This window comes from Vombatus ursinus, unplaced genomic scaffold (genome assembly GCF_900497805.2).
Source record: "Vombatus ursinus unplaced genomic scaffold, bare-nosed wombat genome assembly UNPS02000577.1, whole genome shotgun sequence".
NCBI lineage: Eukaryota > Metazoa > Chordata > Mammalia > Diprotodontia > Vombatidae > Vombatus > Vombatus ursinus.
In genome coordinates this window covers 7424415-7443877 of record NW_020940355.1, presented here as the reverse complement: position 1 = coordinate 7443877, position 19463 = coordinate 7424415, and the positions used below count along the sequence as shown (strand labels likewise).

The window sequence follows — 19463 nt, the reverse complement described above, 5'->3', positions numbered from 1 at the left end:
TGGCCCTTGGTGATATCTATCTTTCTTGAATTCTTCAAGGTAAACTTGTCAAATTCCATTTCTTCATAAGCTCACAAAATAAGAATCATAATAGCACCTTCTAAATTTATAATAGTGCTTTAAAATTTCCAAAACACTTTGCAAGTGATGTTTCATCACTTGAAGCACAGAAAACTATGTTAATGCTATATGTTAAGATTATCCTGCTAATAGCATAATTCAAATTTAAACTACCTAGTATTGCTTTTGCTACATTTTCTGAAGCAAAAGAGTAGACCTTTGTTTAAATGTATTGGCATTCCAGATAGTTCATAAAATTATGCTCATATACCTTTTGCTGGTCCCTAACCACACTAATAAACACAGAGACATGAGCATACAGTTCAAATAAATAATAAAAGAATAAAATATCAGGTATAAGAAATTGGTGTCTAACCTACTTTTTATATATTCAGTTGAGTCTTAAGTAGAAATATGCCTTTTAATACTCTTTAGTGATAACACGCTCCAAGTGATAAAGACACAAGAATCACAATATTCCATATCAAGCTACCTGGGCAATTTCTTCAGTTTTCCTTAGTTTCTCCTCCCAGGTTACAGTTAATTCTTTTATTAGTTTTTCAGACTCTTCTAATTTTTCCTTCAGTTCTGGAGCCTTCATAGCCTTAAGAAGTAAAAAATAAAACAAAACGCCTAAACGTTTTATCTGCTAAATCTTCCCATCATTTTGTATTAAGTAAAAAGACAGTCCTTTTTAGGGTTATTACCAACACACATGAGTAGTAATTTAACCACATGAGATATAAGAAAACATAGATGGTGTAATCAATATTTTATTGATTCTTTTAAGGGGTGGGGAACCTCAGGAACAGTAATGAGTTTAATTGTAATGCTATAGTTATTCTTGTGCTTATTTTAAATATAAGGAAGAAATATTTTAAAAACTCTTATCTACAAATAACAAAGAAACTAGTAGCAAAAAGGCCACTTAACCAATGTTACTTTTTTCCACTGAAGACAGACATCACCATATGTCACCAATGAAGGCATTTCAATTAAATTAACCTACTAGGAAAGATGAAATTTCTCCTAATTTATTTGCAGAATACAATCTGGGCCCTTTATTATTACTTTTCTTTACTGTTGGCAATCAATTTAGGCAATTTATTACTCACTTGGAAGCAGGACATCTGGTGAAAAAGGCAGTAATTTGCCTCTGAATTTGTTCAAGGAGAATACCCAGGGGGACTAGAGCTAGACAGATGCAGGTTTTTCTTTTTAAAATGTTTCATTTCATTTGACAGCAATATGCTTTCTGACACCCTGCAGTAACATGACTCTCTACAGAGTAAAAAGGGCAGCCAACAGCAAAGACCACAGGGCTAGGAAGAAAAACAACTAAATGAAGTGTTTTAGATTTAGAGGCTAATCCAAGTGTGCCTCAGTCCCAGTCACTTAATAAGGATGGCTAAATTCCTTCAGAGATGCTGATAACCTCAGTGGCACTAGGAACACACTTGGGACATCTAATATTGGACACAGAAAGGCAAACTATGAACATTTTAAGTGGGCTTACAATAGTGTCTCTCTTCCATTTTCTACCCTCAGATTTTGATGCAGGAATCTGGCAGATCTGCCAGCTCTGGTAGAGCGAGTTACGCTTTCTCAGCTGAGACTCTGTCTGACCACAGCACAGATTCAAAGAAAAGGAGAAAAAAACTAGAAATTTCATCTGCAAACAAATTCCAGAATCATTTCACTTTTTTTCCTACAGCTGGGAAGATCTACAAAGTCAGCCCAGGACTTTGATTTTCCTGACACATTTTCCACCCTTGCTAACTGCAATAATAAAATTATGTTTGATGCATTTAAAAAAGTAAATAAATCCCAAACACACAGAAGAGGACTGTTTAATTGCTTTCCAAATGGATGATTTTACATGAAAAGCATCTGCGAGGACAGAAAACCAAAAGCATTTTTCTGTATTTTACTTGTTTAATAGAAACAAAAGAACCCTTCATTGAACTCCACTGGGAAGACTACCGTGCTACAAATACTCAAGAAAGAGGGATCCAAGGAACTTCTATTGTCATTCTCTCATCACTCAATGGCATTCAGCCATACACTCTCCTAATCAGTAAGCCCACACTCAAATGCTCCAAAGATAAGCACAAAGTAAATGGAACAAATCATAAAATCAAAGATTTCCTTGAATATTTTTTCAACCTAGCAAATGTGCTTGACGAGCACGAAGGATGACTCTTCATCATGACTTTAAAGGCAATATCAGTAACGTCTTGAATTTTAATAGCTTTTCTCCCAGAATGCTCAAGGTATTTTCACAAATATACACAAACTGCTTGGAGAGCTAGTCTCATTGCTTCACAGTCGTATCCACTGCAGCCAGTTCCTGATGATTCTGTAACTGATTCCCTCACCTAGTAGCAAATAAAGGCTACTTTCTTCTCCATCCTGCATCTCCCCCCACTTTCTCTTGCCTCCTTTAGGACTGCTTCATTGCTTAACATAGCCCCTGCTAAAAGATGGCAGGATCAGGCAGAAATGATAAAATGTAAAAGAATCAATTTTGTTCTCTCTCAACAATTAGTTATAGAAAAGGTGAAAATATCCATGGCCTAGCAAAATGCCTTGTACATGCTTGTTTTACAAAATTTTCATTTGATCCTGACACTCTTATCAGGTAAGCAAGGGAGATATTATTATTCTCATTCTACAGATAAGAAACTGAGGCTTTCAGAGGTTAAATGACTTACTCAAGACACCCAGTTAGTTAATGGCAAGCCATGAATCTAGGTTTTTTGATTATATATAATGAGAAAATGTAAGGGCTTTGAAAGGAGCAAAGTACCATATAATTTAAACAAAAATATATGTATTGGGATAGTTTTTACCTCAGCCTGTGACAGCTGCTCTTTCAATTTCTCCACTTCCTCACGTAGTTCTCTGATGACTCTTGCATTAGGATCTTCATTGACCACAGCATGATTGACTATTCTCTTGGCTCTGTCTGCGTATCTTAATGTAGAGAGTGTCTCTTCATAGTTGTCTGCTGCTGGGCTAATGGTGGCTATCATGGAGGTTTGACTATTGCCTCCCAAGTTGTCCTGCAAAACATATTGTACAGAGTTTTGGGAACATACAAGAAGAAAAATTCATATCTTTTTGTATAACATGTAATTAGTAAATTTAAAAAAAAAAAAGAATTAGTGCAAACTCTGCTCCTAACAGTGAAGAGCCGTAAAGTCTGGATAACCTAAGAAGAGTAAAAGTTTAATACAGTTTTTAGAAAGAAAAAAACAGACTTATCTATAACCAAAAGCCCATCAGTTACTGTGCTCGCTGACATTGTAGTATAGAATGGAGAAATAAGTAACATACAGGAGACTGAAGAAAAAAAATTCTCCTTCAGCAAATGGTCACCAACACCAATATTAAGAAACTGCTGCAGAGTAGAAATTGAAATTCAAAAAAAAAATTTTTTTTAAATGAGGCAATTGGGGTTAAGTGACTTGCCCAGGGTAACATAGCTAGTAAGTGTCAGGAGTTTGAGGTCGGATATGAACTCAGTTCCTCCTGACTACAAGGCCAGAGCTCTATCCACTGTGCCACCAAGCTGCTCCTAAAACTTTTTTTTAATAGAAATATGATTTCATTCTACATAAAGGTGACCAGAAAAAATGCTATGATTTTTCTGTATAGTTAGTTCACAAATGATTTCTATAAACATGATGTAACCTGACCTCTGTGTATAGTAATAAATATTAACATTTATATAATATTTTACAGTTACAAAGCACTTTCCTCACACCAACTCTATGAAGTAATGAAAGAATTATTTCTATTTTGCAGATGAGGAAACTGAGAATCAGCAATTAAAATGTACCCAGGTCTTCAGATTACTCTTTTCAGTATGCCACAATGACTCTGAAGTAATGATATCTGTCTATTAAATTATGCTTGCCTAAAATGAATCAACCAAAAGAAAGAAAAAAGCAAAATGGGAAAAAATATCATAATATCTTCCTATATGACCAGGAATCAACAAAACGTACATTGTGGGTGTTGTCTGTGACTGACGTGCACACTTTTTTCAGAACACAGTATGTGAGAAGACCTTCATTAAAGTGTCACTCCAATTCCTCACTGTAGTCTGGAAGTGACTCTGGGATCTCTAAGGTGAGGCCAACAAAGTGTAAGCTTTGCTGCTCCTTTTCAGTTGTTTCTGACTCTTGGTAACCCCATTTGGGGTTTTCTTGGCAAAGATACTGATTTACCATTTCCTTCTATTGTTCATTTGACAGATGAGAAAACTGAGGCAAACAGGGTTAAATGACTTGCCCAGGGCCACACAGCTACTGTCTGAGGCCATATTTGAATTCAGGAAGATGGACTTCCTGATTTCAAGCTTAGTGTTCTATCCACTGTACCACCTAACTGTAGATCATGTCAATTTGGAAAGAGGGCCTAAGGACTTACTGAATATCCATCATCTGAGGACCAGCTTAGTTAGATCTGGAGATACTGAGCAATAGTTTGGTTGCAAGATCATGAATTTCTGTGCCAGAGCAATTCTTGAAGACAATTACAGAAGGACTATAGTCTCAATTACTGGAGGGAATACTAGCACTGACAAAATTAAAGATAACCTGGAATGGAAAACCTTATGCGTTTATCCATTCTAATCAATTTTACAAATGAGTAAGCTGAGGTCCAAAAAAGATGAAGTTAATTACAAAAGAGGAAGAGAGTAGGCCTCTTGACGCCTATTCCAGGGTCCTTTCCAAAACACTGGAGAAATGTCCTCATTTTTTTTTTTTTACCAGATCTATGATTTCATTGGTAGAGACAATTTCAGGAAGAAATTTCATTGATCAATGTAAATTGATACCTGTTCTTCAAATTATAATCTTAGAGAGTTATGTGGGACAATGAATGAGAGGTTAAGTGACTTACAGAGGGTCACATGAGTCAGTATGTGTCAGAGGCAACACTTGAACCCAGGCATTCCTGGCTATTATGTCATACTGTCTCCTTAGCACATGTAAAATGGAAGAACATGTACAATCAGGCATTACCTTGAGAAGCCAAGTAAGAACTGAGTCCCGGTAAGGCACGAATTTGTTTTTACCCTTTCCAGCTGCTTGGTCAGCCAGGGATGATATAACCAATCCCAGGGTTGTGAGTGACCTAGAGGGAGCACAAATAAAATAAAATTAACCCTTCTAGGTAAAGGTGATAATAACAAAAAAGAAAAAAATACATAAAAGAACAAATTGATTCAGTAATTCAATTAAAGTTTGTCAATTCAGTAGTAGCTTGTTAAGAAACAAGGAAAACAAACAAATAATCCCATTTACATACTGGATCAATGACCTTCGTAGGAGGTCATGCTGTGCAAAAAGGACTATACCAGGGGTTTTAGAAAACAAAACTATAGCACAAGTCACACAATGGAATGCTCTGCAGCTCTTGGTTAATGGCTTTCAACATAAGCTGCTTACACTGAACTTAAAGAGTTTGGGTCTCTGACCTTCTACCTTTAATACCACAGGGTAACTTGCAAAGAGTTCTTCAACCACACCTCCCATGACTGTGCAGAGAACTTCCAATTCCGTGTTGACAATTGCATTCAATGAAGAATTAATAAAGTTATGCGAACTTACCAAGCCACACAGGGAGAGACTATCTATGCCTCAGGTAATATATAAGAGCCTCTGTGGAGATGCTGACCTAGGGAAAAGAATAACTACAAATTTCCATGTCAAAAAGAAAGAGCTAAGAGGCTCTTGGGAAAAATTCATTCTCTTAAGATCCTATAGACAAGAATGCTGCCAGAAATAATAGTTTGGATCACAAAGGAGTGAGGGAAAAGAAGAGGATGTCTACTTTTGTCATATGTGATTGTCACTTGCATTTTCCAAGGTAAATAAATCCAACACCAAATTTATTAGCTACATACAAACAACATCTTTAATAGGGAATATTCAGAATAAAATGAAGATGGTGAATTTAGGAAGATGACAAGAGAGAGTCTGTGCCCAGAGGATAATCACTAAGGCCAGGGCTGAGCTAGGATCTGAGATGGGTTCTTCAAGAACCTATCTTGATCCAGAAAACTAAACTGCAGAGCCAGAAGGGCCCTTAGGGCCTCTAAACCTCTCATTTTAACTTGCAATATTCTTGCACCAAAATCAAAGGGAAGAGAAAATCGATTTCGCACAAAATACACCACCCAAGAGAAAACTAAAAACTGAATATACAGAGATAATTCAAGGAGTGAGTCAATATTACAATAACTAAAAGCTGTTACTACATAGAGACACAGATAGGATATACTGCTTTTTGACAGATTTAATATGCAAATGAAACCATTCCCTTTTCTCAAAGGGTATCATTATAAAAGTCAAACTACATGCAATGCATGAAATATAGAACCAAGATGGATGTCAACAGATAAAGAAACAATTTCTGTTTGAATATGGAATACAGCATATTTTTACTAATTTGCTTCTTCATTCAATAAACATTTATTAAGCCCCTGCTGTGTGAAGAGCACTGTGCTAGGCTCTGAGGAAAATACAACATCTACTTTTGAAGCAAAACTGCTTAACTAGAAATAGTTGTTCTTAACGCTATATACCTTCTCAGGTACAAATACAACTGAAATTATTTCAGTTGAAAAAGTCTAGTTATCAGTGACACAATTGGCCTGAAGGTACAGAAAATACAAAATTTCCACAGTTTGTAGCTTATTGCCCATTGGATCAGAGCTAGAAGAGTCCTTTCTCATTTTACAGATGAGGAAGTTAAAGCCCAAAGTTCAGGAATTTGCCCACGGTCACACAGGTAATGAAAAGCAGAGCCTGTATTCTAAACTAGTTCCTCTGACTGAAATTTCAGAGCACTAATTCCACTGTACCCCACCGTCACCTATGTTAACAGTGATTGTGAAGAAGGAAAAGAATAAAAAAAGAATCCATTTTGTGAAGACAAGAATTCTGCATACTTACTGCAATGTGCCTTTACTCTGCCCTTTAACAAGTACTGACTTATTTCTAATTTACTGTCATGGAAAGGAAAAAGAGAATTTCTGGAGCCCAACCATAATTGCTAAGCAATGTAATAAAAACTAAATTAGTGTTCTTTACGAAAAGAAAAAGAAAAATGATGATACAGTGGAATCATTCCATTTTCAAGTAGCAGGGTGGGGGGTGTGGTTGAACTAAAATAATTATATGGCTCTAGTGTCTGTCTACTTTGCTACATAACTTGCTATGTTATGGAGAAGTGCCATTAATTAAACCCACACCCTTTTACTTGTTAATGCACAAATACTTAAAAAAAAAAAACCCCACACCCATCCTGTTTCCAACTGGGCTTAAACTGTTGAGAGATATGTAGCCAAAATGAGGAATACGAGAAGTATGACAAGCTTGATGATGGTGATTTAGGACCATCAATATTCTATGTCCACTAAACTTCATCCAGGTTTTGTGGCTTAAGGATTGAGGCCTCTAAGGTAATTTAATTTCCTACTCTCTTCTAATATTCCTACAATGACGTGGGTTGCTGACTAATTGGAAAGTTATGGGAAGGACTAGAGTTATGACTAATTGGGAAATTACGGAAAGGGCTATATAGGAAACATCACAGAATGATATTCGTAAATACTGGCAGCCATCATTTGAAAAAGCTGGTTCCAGAATTGGTAGATAGCAAAAAATGAATGAAGGAATTTAGGCAAATGATACTAGATTTTAAAAGACAATAAACATTCCCATAGTTAATAAAGTTCAATAAGGCAAACACAGGAGCTAGTGGGAGAAGAATAAAGCAGTGTATCCTGGTAGGAAATGAAAAGATGGTTGGCCTAGGCTGTTTCCTTAAATGGGGGTTTCTCCACTTTGCCCTCCAATCAGAGGGACCTCAAGGGCAGAAGTACTAATGAGACATGAGTACCAGGACTGATGGGATCTTGCCAGATAAAGAGGCAAGATAAAGCATGATAAAGAAATCCAAAGAAATGTAGCTGGATGGGAAATGAAGGAATGAACATTTCTTGTATGAGTCCCCTTCTCTTCACTTACATAGCCACCATCCTGGTGCAGACTCTCATTACCTTACACCTGGACTATTGCAATAACTTTCTGGTGGGTCTCCTTGCTGCTCCTTGCATATGACACTCTTATCCTCGGTTTTTGGTGCCTTTTCATTGGCTGTCTCTCATGCATGGAATGCTCTCCCTCTTCCACTCTGCCTATTGAGACTCCCTGGCAAGACTCAGTTTGAAGCCAATCATCTGCAAAGAAACCTTTCATGGTCCCTGTACCTCCCAATGCTTCCTCTTTCAGATTACCTTCCATTCTACTCTATATATCTTTTTTAAAATAAGTTTTATTGATATTTTCTTTCTTACATCAACATAGCTTTCCCTACTATCCCTTCCCCTCGTCTGCCAAAGAGTCATTTGATATTTAGCCGCATATCTAGAATTTAGTATTAGAGCCATTAAATATTTTTTAGAGAAAAAAAAAATCAGTACAACTTATTGATACATTGAAAAAGTCTGAAAACATGTGCAATGTGTAAACATGTGTGGACCTCCCACCTCCACAAAGGGGTGGCTTGGGGGTGTCTTCTCATATCTCTTCATTCAAGTCTTTATTGATCTTTATAATTTTGTTACATTCACTTTTGATTTTTTGGCATGTAGTTCTTTCCATTTGAATCATAGTTCTTGTGTATATTGTTTTATTGGCTCTACTTACTTAAGTCCACATCAGTTCATACAGATCTTTCCATGCTTCTCTGAATTCATCCTATTTGTCGTTCCTGACAGCACATTAATATTCCATTATATCCATGTACCATAATTTGTGTAACCATTCCTCTGTATCTCTCTTGTGTCTATCTAGTTATTTCATGCTATCTCCCCTATTAGAACATGAGCTCTTTGAGAACAGAGACTGTGTTTTTAATTTTTTTGTTTATATCTCAAGCACATATTACAATGTCTAGCACATAGTAAACATATAGTAAGCTTATTAAACACCTGTTTACTGTTGACTGAGTGACCTACATCATCTCCTTTCAAATACACTTTTGATATTTTAAAAGGAGAAATTCCTTATTCATTATTTTTCCAGGCATTGTGGTTTGGAGATAAAATGTGAAAATCCAATCTTCTCACCTCCCTAACTAAAGAAAAAGCCGTCTGACTTTCCAAAGCCTAGCCTCTGTTTACCACTCTCTAGCCTGCAATGATAAATGCAGGGATGTTTTCCCAGATTAAATTTCCAAACATTTGGATCTTTCTCATTGTACTAGTTGTGGTGAGGGCTTACAGGGACACCTGCACATAAACAATGGGAAGAAAAGTTCCTTGTTCACCCTTTCCAGACACCCATCAGTGTTTGGTTACTCAAGCAACACCCACTTAAGCGAGGCTTCTGAAAGGAAATAAACCAGAGCCCCAGAGAAGAAACAAGGAAGAAAAAGGAGGGCAAAGTTGGGCACACGCTCTGTATCCTCAGATACCAGGAGATAGAAAGACCCTACACAGTTGGGAAGCTACCTTACTATGTCATCAGTTATAGGCCAACTTTTATTCTTGGCCCTGATGTTTCTGGAGAGAATAACACAAGCGGCTTCCAACTACACTCTTGGAGGCATTAGAATGCTACAGACTCTAAATGGATGGTTCAGAACAGCCTGTAACACATTCAGTTATTTGCCAGGTTCAGGTGAGCAGAATGCAAGTTCCCTTTTCCAACCCTCAGCAATGGAGAGGAGTAGCAGCCAGATTTTACCCTCCTGAGGTAGAGAGGCTGTACAACTGGCCTAGCACCTCTCCATCCATCACAGGAGCCATTCTCCAACAGTGTACAATCATGTAAAGTCTTTATTTCTTAAGAAGAAGAAAAAGAAAGAATGCTTTAAAGGCTCTTAAGGGCTTGAAGAGAGTTGAAGATTCTAGGTCCATAACCCATTAAAGAAACATTAACATCTCTGCCAGGTCACTGGAAGGTCTTGCTAAGAGGGTTATTAATCCTATGATAAAAGAAGCTGAATTAGGAATTAGAAGGAATTAGAAAATTTAGGAAGTCTGCTGAAGGTTTCTTTCTATATACACATAATTACAGGATTTGGAATACACAACTGGGTTTTCCAGGTATAGGTTTTAAGATTCAAATTATCTACCTCTCCATTAAAAACTATTATGGAACTATGTGACAATTTTTACAGCTAGGAAACTGAGATTAGGAAATTTATAAGCCTTCCTGGCATTTCTTGGGCTTTCTAACACCATGTTGCTGGTACTTATATAACTCCTATGGAGAGCCATTGTGCCATTGTGGAGATCCCAATGGAATTAGAAATAGAATATGTGGTTTCCAGTCCTGCAAACACCACAATTTGTTTAATGACATTAAACAAGAAACTTATTATCTATGAACTCCAGTTTCCATTCCTCAGCTCCATAGAGTACTTGTGAGGCCCAAATAAAAATAAAGGGCTTTGTAAATTGTAAAGTACTCTACAAATGTGAACTATTCTTCAGAGTACTGAACTAACCTCTCTCCTGACCTCCAGTCTCATATTTCCAACTGCCGCTTGGACATCTCAAGAACACATGTCCTGTAGACATCCTAAATTCAACACTGCCATAACTGAACTCACTATCTTTTCCCAAAACTTTGCCCTCTTCCTAAAACCCCTCCTAATGTTAAGGGCACCACCATCCTCCCAATCACCCAGCCTCACTTGCTAGGTGTCATCCTCAACTCCTCACTCTCTCTCACATCCTCCCTCTTCCCTCCATGGCCATATTCAGTCTCTTGCCTTCATAACATCTCTCAAGTAAATCCCTTCTCTCCTCTGACATTGCCATCAGCCTAGTAGAGGCCCTCATCCCCCCACATATGGACTATGAAAATAGCCTTCTGGTTGGTTTCTCTACCACAATTCTCTCTCTGCTCCAGTCCATCCTCCACTCAGCTATCAAATTTTTCTTAAGCATAAGATATGCCAGGTTCAGGTGAGTAGAATACAAGTTCCCTTTTCCAACCCTCAGCAATGGAGAGGAGCAGCAGGCAGATTTAAATTTATTACACTCCTGAGGTAGAGAGAGGCTGTACAACTGGCCTAGTACCTCTCATCCACCACAGAAGCCAGGTGACCTGGCACATCAAATCTTTCTTAAGCACAGGTCTAAATAAGTCATGCCCCACAATAAACTCCAGGGGCTCTCTGTCACATCCAGGATCAAATATAAGTCCTCTGTTTGGCTTTCAAAGCCCTTCAAAACCTTCCTACCTTTCTAGTCTTCTTACACCTTATCCTCCCCTCTACATACTCTGAGATCCAATGATATTGATCTCCCTGCTATTCTTCGCAGAAGACACTCCCATCTCCCAACTCTGTAAATTTTCACTGGCTATCCCCAATAGCTGGGATTCTCTCCCTTCTCTAATTCTTGGCTTTGCTGAATTCCATCAGGTCCTAACTAAAACCCCACCTTTCACAAGAAGCCTTTCCCAATATCCCTTACTGCTAATAGCCTTCATTCTAATATTATCTTTAATTTATCCTGTATATTCATTTTTTTTGTACATGGTCAGTTGCATCTTTCCTTCCTCAGAGGCAGCTAGGTGGGACCTGGAGTCAAGAGAGTTCAAATCCTGCCTCAGATATTTCCCAGCTATGTGACCCTAGGCAAGTCACTTAACCTTTATTTGACTCAGTTTCTTTCAACTGTAAAAAAACAAAACAAAAAAAAAAACAGGAATAATAGCACCTCCCCCTCCCCAAAGTTGTTAAGAGGATCAAATGAAATGATATTTGTAAAGTGCTTAGCATAATGCTTGGCACATAGTAGGCACTCAACCTATCTTCCTTGTTTCCTCTCTCCCTCCCTCCTTTCCCATTAGACTATAAGCTCTTTGAAAGTAGGCTGGATTTTTTGCCTTTATATTGCCAGCACTTAGCACTGTGCATGGCATATAGCAGACACTTAACTAATGTTCACCTTAATTGATTTTGTGGTAATCCTTGTTCTCAAAGATCAAAATATTAGGGAGGTAATAAAAGGGAAAACCCACTGGACTAGGGCTTGGAAGTAGTGGGTCTGAGGAGTCACACCTGGATCTTCCAAGCCATGTCAATTTGGACAGATTATTTATTAATCTATAATATGTATATACCCTGCATATGCATATGTTTCTTACTAGATCAATCTAACACAAAAATAATATGAACTTGTTATACACAAAGCACTTTGCTAAGTGATGGGGCAGAAGCAACATTTTGTGTAGTTACAGTCCCTGTTTGGAAGGAAGGAAGGAAGAGAAGGAAGGAGGGAGGAATATCAAGCATCTACTAAGTACCTACTATGTGCTGGGCACTTTACAAATATTCTCTCATTTTATCCTCACAATAAGCCTGAGAGGTAGGTGCTATTATAGGTGAGGAAGCTGAGGTGGATTAAGGTTAAATGACCTGCCCGGAGTCACACAGCTAGTACATGAGGTAGGATTTGAATGCCGCTCTTCCAGACTCCAGGTGCAGCATTCTACTCCCTGGGTCACCTAGTTGCCTCACGGCACTTATAGCAAGATAAGGGGATATGTTACTATAGCATAAAAGAATACAAGACAAGTTCATAAAACTGGAAGCAAAGTACTTTGTGAGGTACAAAAGAGAAAAGGTAGCTAACAGTCGGGAGTGTGAGGACAGCAAAAGCTTCTGGGGTATGGGGCATTTGAATTAGGCTTTGGAAAATGGATGGTAATTCAGGAGGCTAAAAAGGGGCAGAAAGAAGGACATTCCCGGCAGAGGAAACAGCGTGAATGGTAAAGGAAAGGGTTGGGAAATGTCCAGGGAACTACAAGGGGACAAGCTAGGCTGGCGAATAAAGCACATGGAATGGACGGAAGTGGCAGGAGACAAGGCTGGAAAGGTCACATGACATCAGAAGCACTGAGTCTGAAGGCAAAATCCTTAGGAGAAAGAGCCCAGTAACAAATCGGCCAAGCCTAGAGAAAGGCAGCAATCTTAGTTCTTTTAATTCCCCCTCACCTTCTGCCTTTCTACTTTTCTGCTCATAATAGAACAGGGCTGTTCTGCCAACTGGAGTTTTTTAATGTCTTGTCGTGAAACAGGGGGAAAAATCCTTTGTTATGAGAGAAGACAAACTGCCTGTTAGATGAACTCCATCAAAGAAGCTATCTTTCCCTCTGAGCAAGGCCATGCAGACCTGTCAGTGACAGAATACCTCACTTCTGTTTACAAATCATTGCTAATTAAAATCACAATGTGCCCAACATAAATCTTTAAACACAGACTTCACTTTGGAACATTTGTACTGGTAATATAAGGAACTAAGGAAGTTAGTGCTTTTGAGATCTGAGAAACCTCTACAAATATATAATTTACAAGCAAGCCCCTGGTTCTCTCAGTCCTAGAAAGGTTAAATGACTTGCCCAAAGATCACAAAGGTACCAAATAGCAGATAACTTTCTAGAAAATTGTATGTATGCATATTCAAACAAATCCCTTAATAAAACAACTTAGCTTCTCTGTTTTACTTTTGTTTTTGCAACCCTAACACCCAACTCAATGTCTAGCATACAGTGGGTACTTAATAAATGGATTCTTTTTTTTTTTTTAAATTAAGAGTAAGCTCCTCTGCTGCATTTAAAACATGATTCAGTTTTACACACAACTTCTCAGGAATAGCTCTATTCTGTAAAGTAATGCACATGTAAATACATACTTCTAAAAAGTTACCACACATTATTTTCCTTTTCTCCCCCTCTCAACCATTGTCTCCAGCCCCAGGAAGCCTTCATGTATCCCCAAGGTAGACACATTGTGTTGTTTTGTTTTGTTTTGTTTTTTTACCAGTCAAGCTGTTAACCAAGGTTATATAGTCTTTGGGATAAGCTGCATCAGAACTATCCAACCCTTGACAAGAGGGGCTCCAAGGCGTACTGGCAGCAGAACATCATACTCAGCTGGGAGTCTGGACTCATGAAAGGTGTTCTTGCAACAGCTCTCTTACTTGTTTATGTTGCTGCCTTCTTTCAGACGCTCCCCAGCGGCTCCTGTTTTAGACACTCTTTCACTTCCAGCCAAGTCTACCAGGCTGACCTTACTGACTTTCTCTCCCGAATTCTAGTTGGTAGAAATAGGAAGCAGGCAATAAATGTTAATGCAAAAAAGCACACAGAAAACAACAACTCGGTAGCACCTATATCTGTGCCAGATTAAAAAAGAAACCTGTGCCTCTGCCCCTACTCAAAAGGAAAAAAATATTCCCAAAGAAGTCAGTCTTTAAATCTACACATTGGGTATTTGGGGAAGGAATTAACAACACAATGACATTTTAGATTGGTGCAAAAATAGGTCATTTCATCATGCCCTTAATTTTCCAGGGTACCCACAAGAAAATCTGAGGGATTTGTATCTGTAATAAAAATCCCTGCCCCACAACAGTTCAAATTGGGGGAGAAGAATGAGAAACCTATCAGGAAATGTTTCTTTTATGTCCTATCATGAAATAAAAAAGCAAACCTTTACTTGGAAACCTGAGGGTCACTCCCAGTCGGATGTTCTTTGTTGTATATTATGAGGCCTCTTGAAAAGTAAAGTAAATACGTTCTTTCTTTAGAAAAATGACAATTTGGGCTACATTTTGTAATTTTCCCATAGATTTCCTTAATTCTTTGTAAGGCAAACATCTAGGGGGCATTGCAGAAGGGATTCCCATTCCATTCCACCTGCTATTTATATAACATTATTGCCATGCCCTCCAAGGGACTGAGCCCTCCAGGCTTTTTGCTGGTCTTGATTTTAAAGCCTTGGGTTAAATAAAGACAATATGAGGTCAACTGTCTTAATAAAGTCATGCATCAAAGTCAGAGGAAGACATGCAATATGAATCCCCAGCCCCTGACCATGCTATGAGTTATTTCACTCATACAGCATTCCATTGTCTCTGCAGATTCATGACTCCCACTTACACCAGATTGCAAGTCATACAATGTTTGTGTGACTATAATGTTGAAGACAGCATGGGAGCGACTGCTTTCCTCATTCATGTTAGTTGCCGCCACTGTTCGAGATTTGTTTCCCTCAGACATCAATGACTCAATATCCTAGGGCAGAAACACAAAGAAAGGGTTCTAAAGAAAAGAGGATACTAAAAGCCTGAACAACAATATTCCTTCTGCCATACCAGTAACATATCTCCTTTCTAGAAGTACTCACTTTCCTCAGCTCTAGTCAAAACATGGTTCAAACTTCCATCCCCATCTTGTTTGATTCTCTTCACTGGGCAAAATTTTTTCAAAATTTTTATGTTTAGAATATACCTTTCTCATCAGTTCTTTTCTTATCAATTACATGCTTATGCTTTTCAAGTTTCTCTGAATATGTGCCATGATGTAATTAACAATGAATTCCTAAAGTCGATCTTCTAAGCACCAGGGCTCCATTTCTGTTTGGAGCTGCTTCTGAACGTGCTCAGTTTTAGTGCCTTTGTATCAGCCCAACATACATTCATTTAAGAAGATTAATTACAGAAGGTGATGAATGGATTGTGCTTCCGCTCTGGGCATCACTAGCCTAGTGCTATAATCATTTAATTGGCTGAAGTGATTACCTCACTCTGAGACAATGTTTCACTACCAAAGATAATTACATTCAATCTTTATTCCTATGTTGCTGATTCAGCTAATGAGTTCTCTGAAACTGTGTTGAGTTGTATCAAAACAGGGATGAAAATGAAAGGAGAAAGATCCATCCACTTTATCAAACTTTTTTTTTTCTGGAGTTAGTAGAAAATAATGTCTTGAGAATCTGCAAAATTAATTCACTGATAAGACATGAATTTAGGAAACAACATGGTAAGACAGTGCAAGCAGTGGACTTCGAGCAAGGAGCCCTGGGTTCAAGTCGATTCCTGGCCAGGTGGCATATATACAGTTCTGGGTAAGTTGGCTAAGTTGGATGAGATAATTTCCAAGTTTTCTTCCAGCTCTAAGAATCTCTCAGTTTCAAGAGGTAAATTTTAGTCTCTCAAGAAGTGTCAAAGAAATTGACAAAAGTAGAATACAGGTATGTATTGCTTTAAGAATAGTTAGGTGAAAATCCAACTTTCGAAGGTAAGTTAAAGAGTGATTATTTTTAAAAACAGATTCACTCTAGAGTTCTTTTAAATAGTAAGTACGATTTCACTTAAACTTAGATTAGAACTAGACATATTCAATTAACCCCTGATTTTTAAGGAATGTACTTTCCTTCTGACCTAAGGTACATCCAAAATTTAAAAATGCAAGCCAATTAACATATTAAACAAAACTTAAAACCTTAAAGTAAAGGCTTTATTTTGTAGAAGAGTTATAGAAGAGCTCTAGCTATTAAAAAAGGACAAAATACTTTTCTTTCTTATAAAGTAAAATATGTAAAGGTATTTTTAAAAAAATACTTTGGGGGCAGCTAGGTGGCGCAGTGAATGGAGCACCGGCCCCGAAGTCAGGAGGACCTGAGTTCAAATCCGGCCTTAGACCAAACACTTGATACTTACTAGCTGTGTAACCCTGGGCAAGTCACTTAACCCCAATTGCCCTAAAAAAAAAAAATAATAAAATATTTTGGACTTCTGAAAATTTTCTAGAGTGAGAAAATTGAATACTTCAGTAAGAAAGTCAAATACCTCATATATAGTGTCCACTTAAAGGTCTGAATGAATTGTCAAAGTAGATATGGTGACGGTGCTTCCTCTTAAATTATCTTTTTAGAACTTATAGTTAATAAGGCTTTACTTCTGATATGTTTATTCACTTTTACTTATAAAAATTAAAAGACAATGTTGGATCAGATCCTACTGGGTCTATATGCTAAGAAACAAAGAAAAACTCATTTCTTAGGGATTTAGATTGGTCATTTCTGATTTTATTGTAACACTCCCCAATAAATAATTATCTAATGAATCTTGTTAGAAAGATGCAGAATTAATTATTCAGTTTTCCTGGTGAAAAACAGATGTTTTCTAATTCCTAAACTTTCCCATTTATGTAGAACTAGGGTGAAAATAGACACGGTGAAAATTAGGATGCATGGTCCCTAGGAGTATATATGTGAGTGGCTTATCTTCTTCTAAGAACTGTCTGTAGTCTAGTGAGAAAGATGGAGCAGCAGCAGCAGCAGCAGCAGCATGGCAGAAAATGGCCATGGGCACTGTTGCACTATTATCCTCATTTCACAAAAAAACCCCAAGTTCAGAGAGATAAATGATTTGCCCAAGGTTACACAGCTTGTAAGGGCTAGAGGCAAGATATGAACCCAGGTCTCTCGCAACTCTCAGTCTAAGGTTCTTACTACTATACTATGCTGCCATTGTGAGCTCTGAAAGAGACTGATATGATGAAAGTACTGCTTTAAGAGACTAATGTGATAGCAGTCCATGTCACACTAGAAGCAGAAAAAAAATTGGAAGCAGAGAACAATCAGAAGGCTACTGTGACATTTCAGGCAGAAAAGAAGGACATATTTTGAAAGAAGTGACGTGATTCCACTGATGCTGAGAAGGAAGAAGGGAACAAGTATTGGTGTCCAAATGACCAGGAGAATGGTGATATCACTGACAAAAATGGTTCTGGAAAGGAAACCCAGATGTTGGTTGGTTTTTTTCAAGGGGTGGGGATGCAATTAAGTTTTAGTTACACTGGAATTCTAGGTAATGATGGGATATTCAAGTAGCCATATCCTGTACAGCACAAGTGCTAAGTTAAAGACACTAATTTGGAAGTCATCATCCTACAGATGTCAGTTAAAGTTATGGCAATGGATGAATATTAAGATGAATATAGAAGGATAAGAACAAAGCATCAAAGATTAGACCTATGGGGACACTGAAAATGAAGGGTGAGACAAGGGGAAGAAGGTAGCGAAAGGACAGAGAAAAAGTGGGGACAGACAAAGAACCAGGATAATATGATGTTAGGGAAGCCAATGGAAGAGACAATTTCAAGAAGGAAAGAGTGGATTATTCGTAGTGTCAAATACAGTAGAGAAACCAAGTAGAATGAATTTTGAGAAAAGACTACTTGATTTGCCTAGGAGGAAGTCATTAATAAGCTTAGGGAAAGCAGTTTAATAGAGTGATAAATGGTATCTCATGTGTTCAGCAACTACAAAACACTGAAACTTCTATCTTATTGTGAAATTTGCATAAGTAAATTGGTAGACAATATATTGTATGTTTGCAGAACGAACTGTGTATTGAACTGCAGTCAATATTCTGCACATGAGCCGAAGTAGCACTAATAGCCAATATCATTCTCTGATCGTTTTGCCCTCCTTGCCAACACTGGTAGTTTCTTATAAATGCTTATACTTACCTCAAAGCTAGTAACAGCCAGCTGAGATAGGCCATCTACATAGGGCCCCAAGACTTTATGCTCTCGGACTTTAAGGGACTGCCTGCTCCTTCAGGATAAAAAAAACAAAAAAAGAATAGATAGTATTTTGCACTTGCAAACTTCACTGCTGCTTCTTTCTTAAAGCATCCCCAAATTAGAGTGGTAGTTACAAAAAATTAGAAAAGTTAATTATTAAAAAGTTAGTGACAAAAAAATTAATTACAAAAAAAGCATCAACAGTGGCTTACTAAAATAGCATTCTAAATCAAAAATATGTTCAAACATTTACCTCTATTTTTGCTTTAAAAATACATTTCCCTTACCAAAGCAAAAAAACAGTGTTGCTGAAATATCTGACATACTAATTTGCTTCACTGAAAGAACACTAAAAAATTCAAAATACCCAATATGGACAAGATAACAAAAAGGGAAATAAGAAAAATGACCAGATAGAACTCAATCTGCTTAGTGCTCAGTGGCAATAGATGCATAAAAAGATTATTTGACCATGTAGAATCTCAGAATTTGTAAGATGGACCCTGGAGGTCATCTCAGCATATCCCTTCATTTTGCAGATGAGAAAACAAATTGAGATGTAGAGAAGTGAAGGGACTACTAAATGAATAAATAGTTTTTTTTCAAGGGGTGGGGATGGAATGATAAGTTTTAGTTACACTGAATTCAAGGTAATGATGGGATATTCAAGTAGCCATATCCTGCAGGCATCTGGAAATTTAGGACTAGAGCACAAGTCTTGAGTTAAAGACACTAATTTGGAAGTCACCATCCTACAGATGTAGAACCCAGGTCTTCTGACCCCACATCCAGTAATCTTTCCACTACTTTGTGGTATGTCTGCATTAAAGCTGGTCTTCAAGTTCCTCGTCCACAGATCAGCAATGAAAATTAGGTAAGGACATAACTAGCTAAAATCCATCATCATGGGGCCTCTGGCCCAGTGAAGGTTTCTCACTGAAAGATTTCTCTTTTGTGTTCTCAAAAAGGATCAGATAGTTA

General features: G+C 37.7%; 1 protein-coding gene across 5 annotated transcripts in view; it reads right to left on the bottom strand.

Moving 5' to 3' along the window:
* Positions 1–19463, bottom strand: part of KIF13A (kinesin family member 13A) — a 241287-nt gene that overhangs the window by 81314 nt on the left and 140510 nt on the right. For all 5 annotated transcript variants that reach the window (XM_027874865.1, XM_027875016.1, XM_027874940.1 and 2 more), the window contains 6 exons: positions 18426–18513; positions 15045–15179; positions 14084–14196; positions 5097–5208; positions 2913–3125; positions 554–664 (listed from right to left, as the gene is read on the bottom strand). In XM_027874865.1, the coding sequence (XP_027730666.1) occupies positions 554–664; positions 2913–3125; positions 5097–5208; positions 14084–14196; positions 15045–15179; positions 18426–18513 (772 nt within the window). The remainder of the gene's footprint in view (positions 1–553; positions 665–2912; positions 3126–5096; positions 5209–14083; positions 14197–15044; positions 15180–18425; positions 18514–19463) is intronic.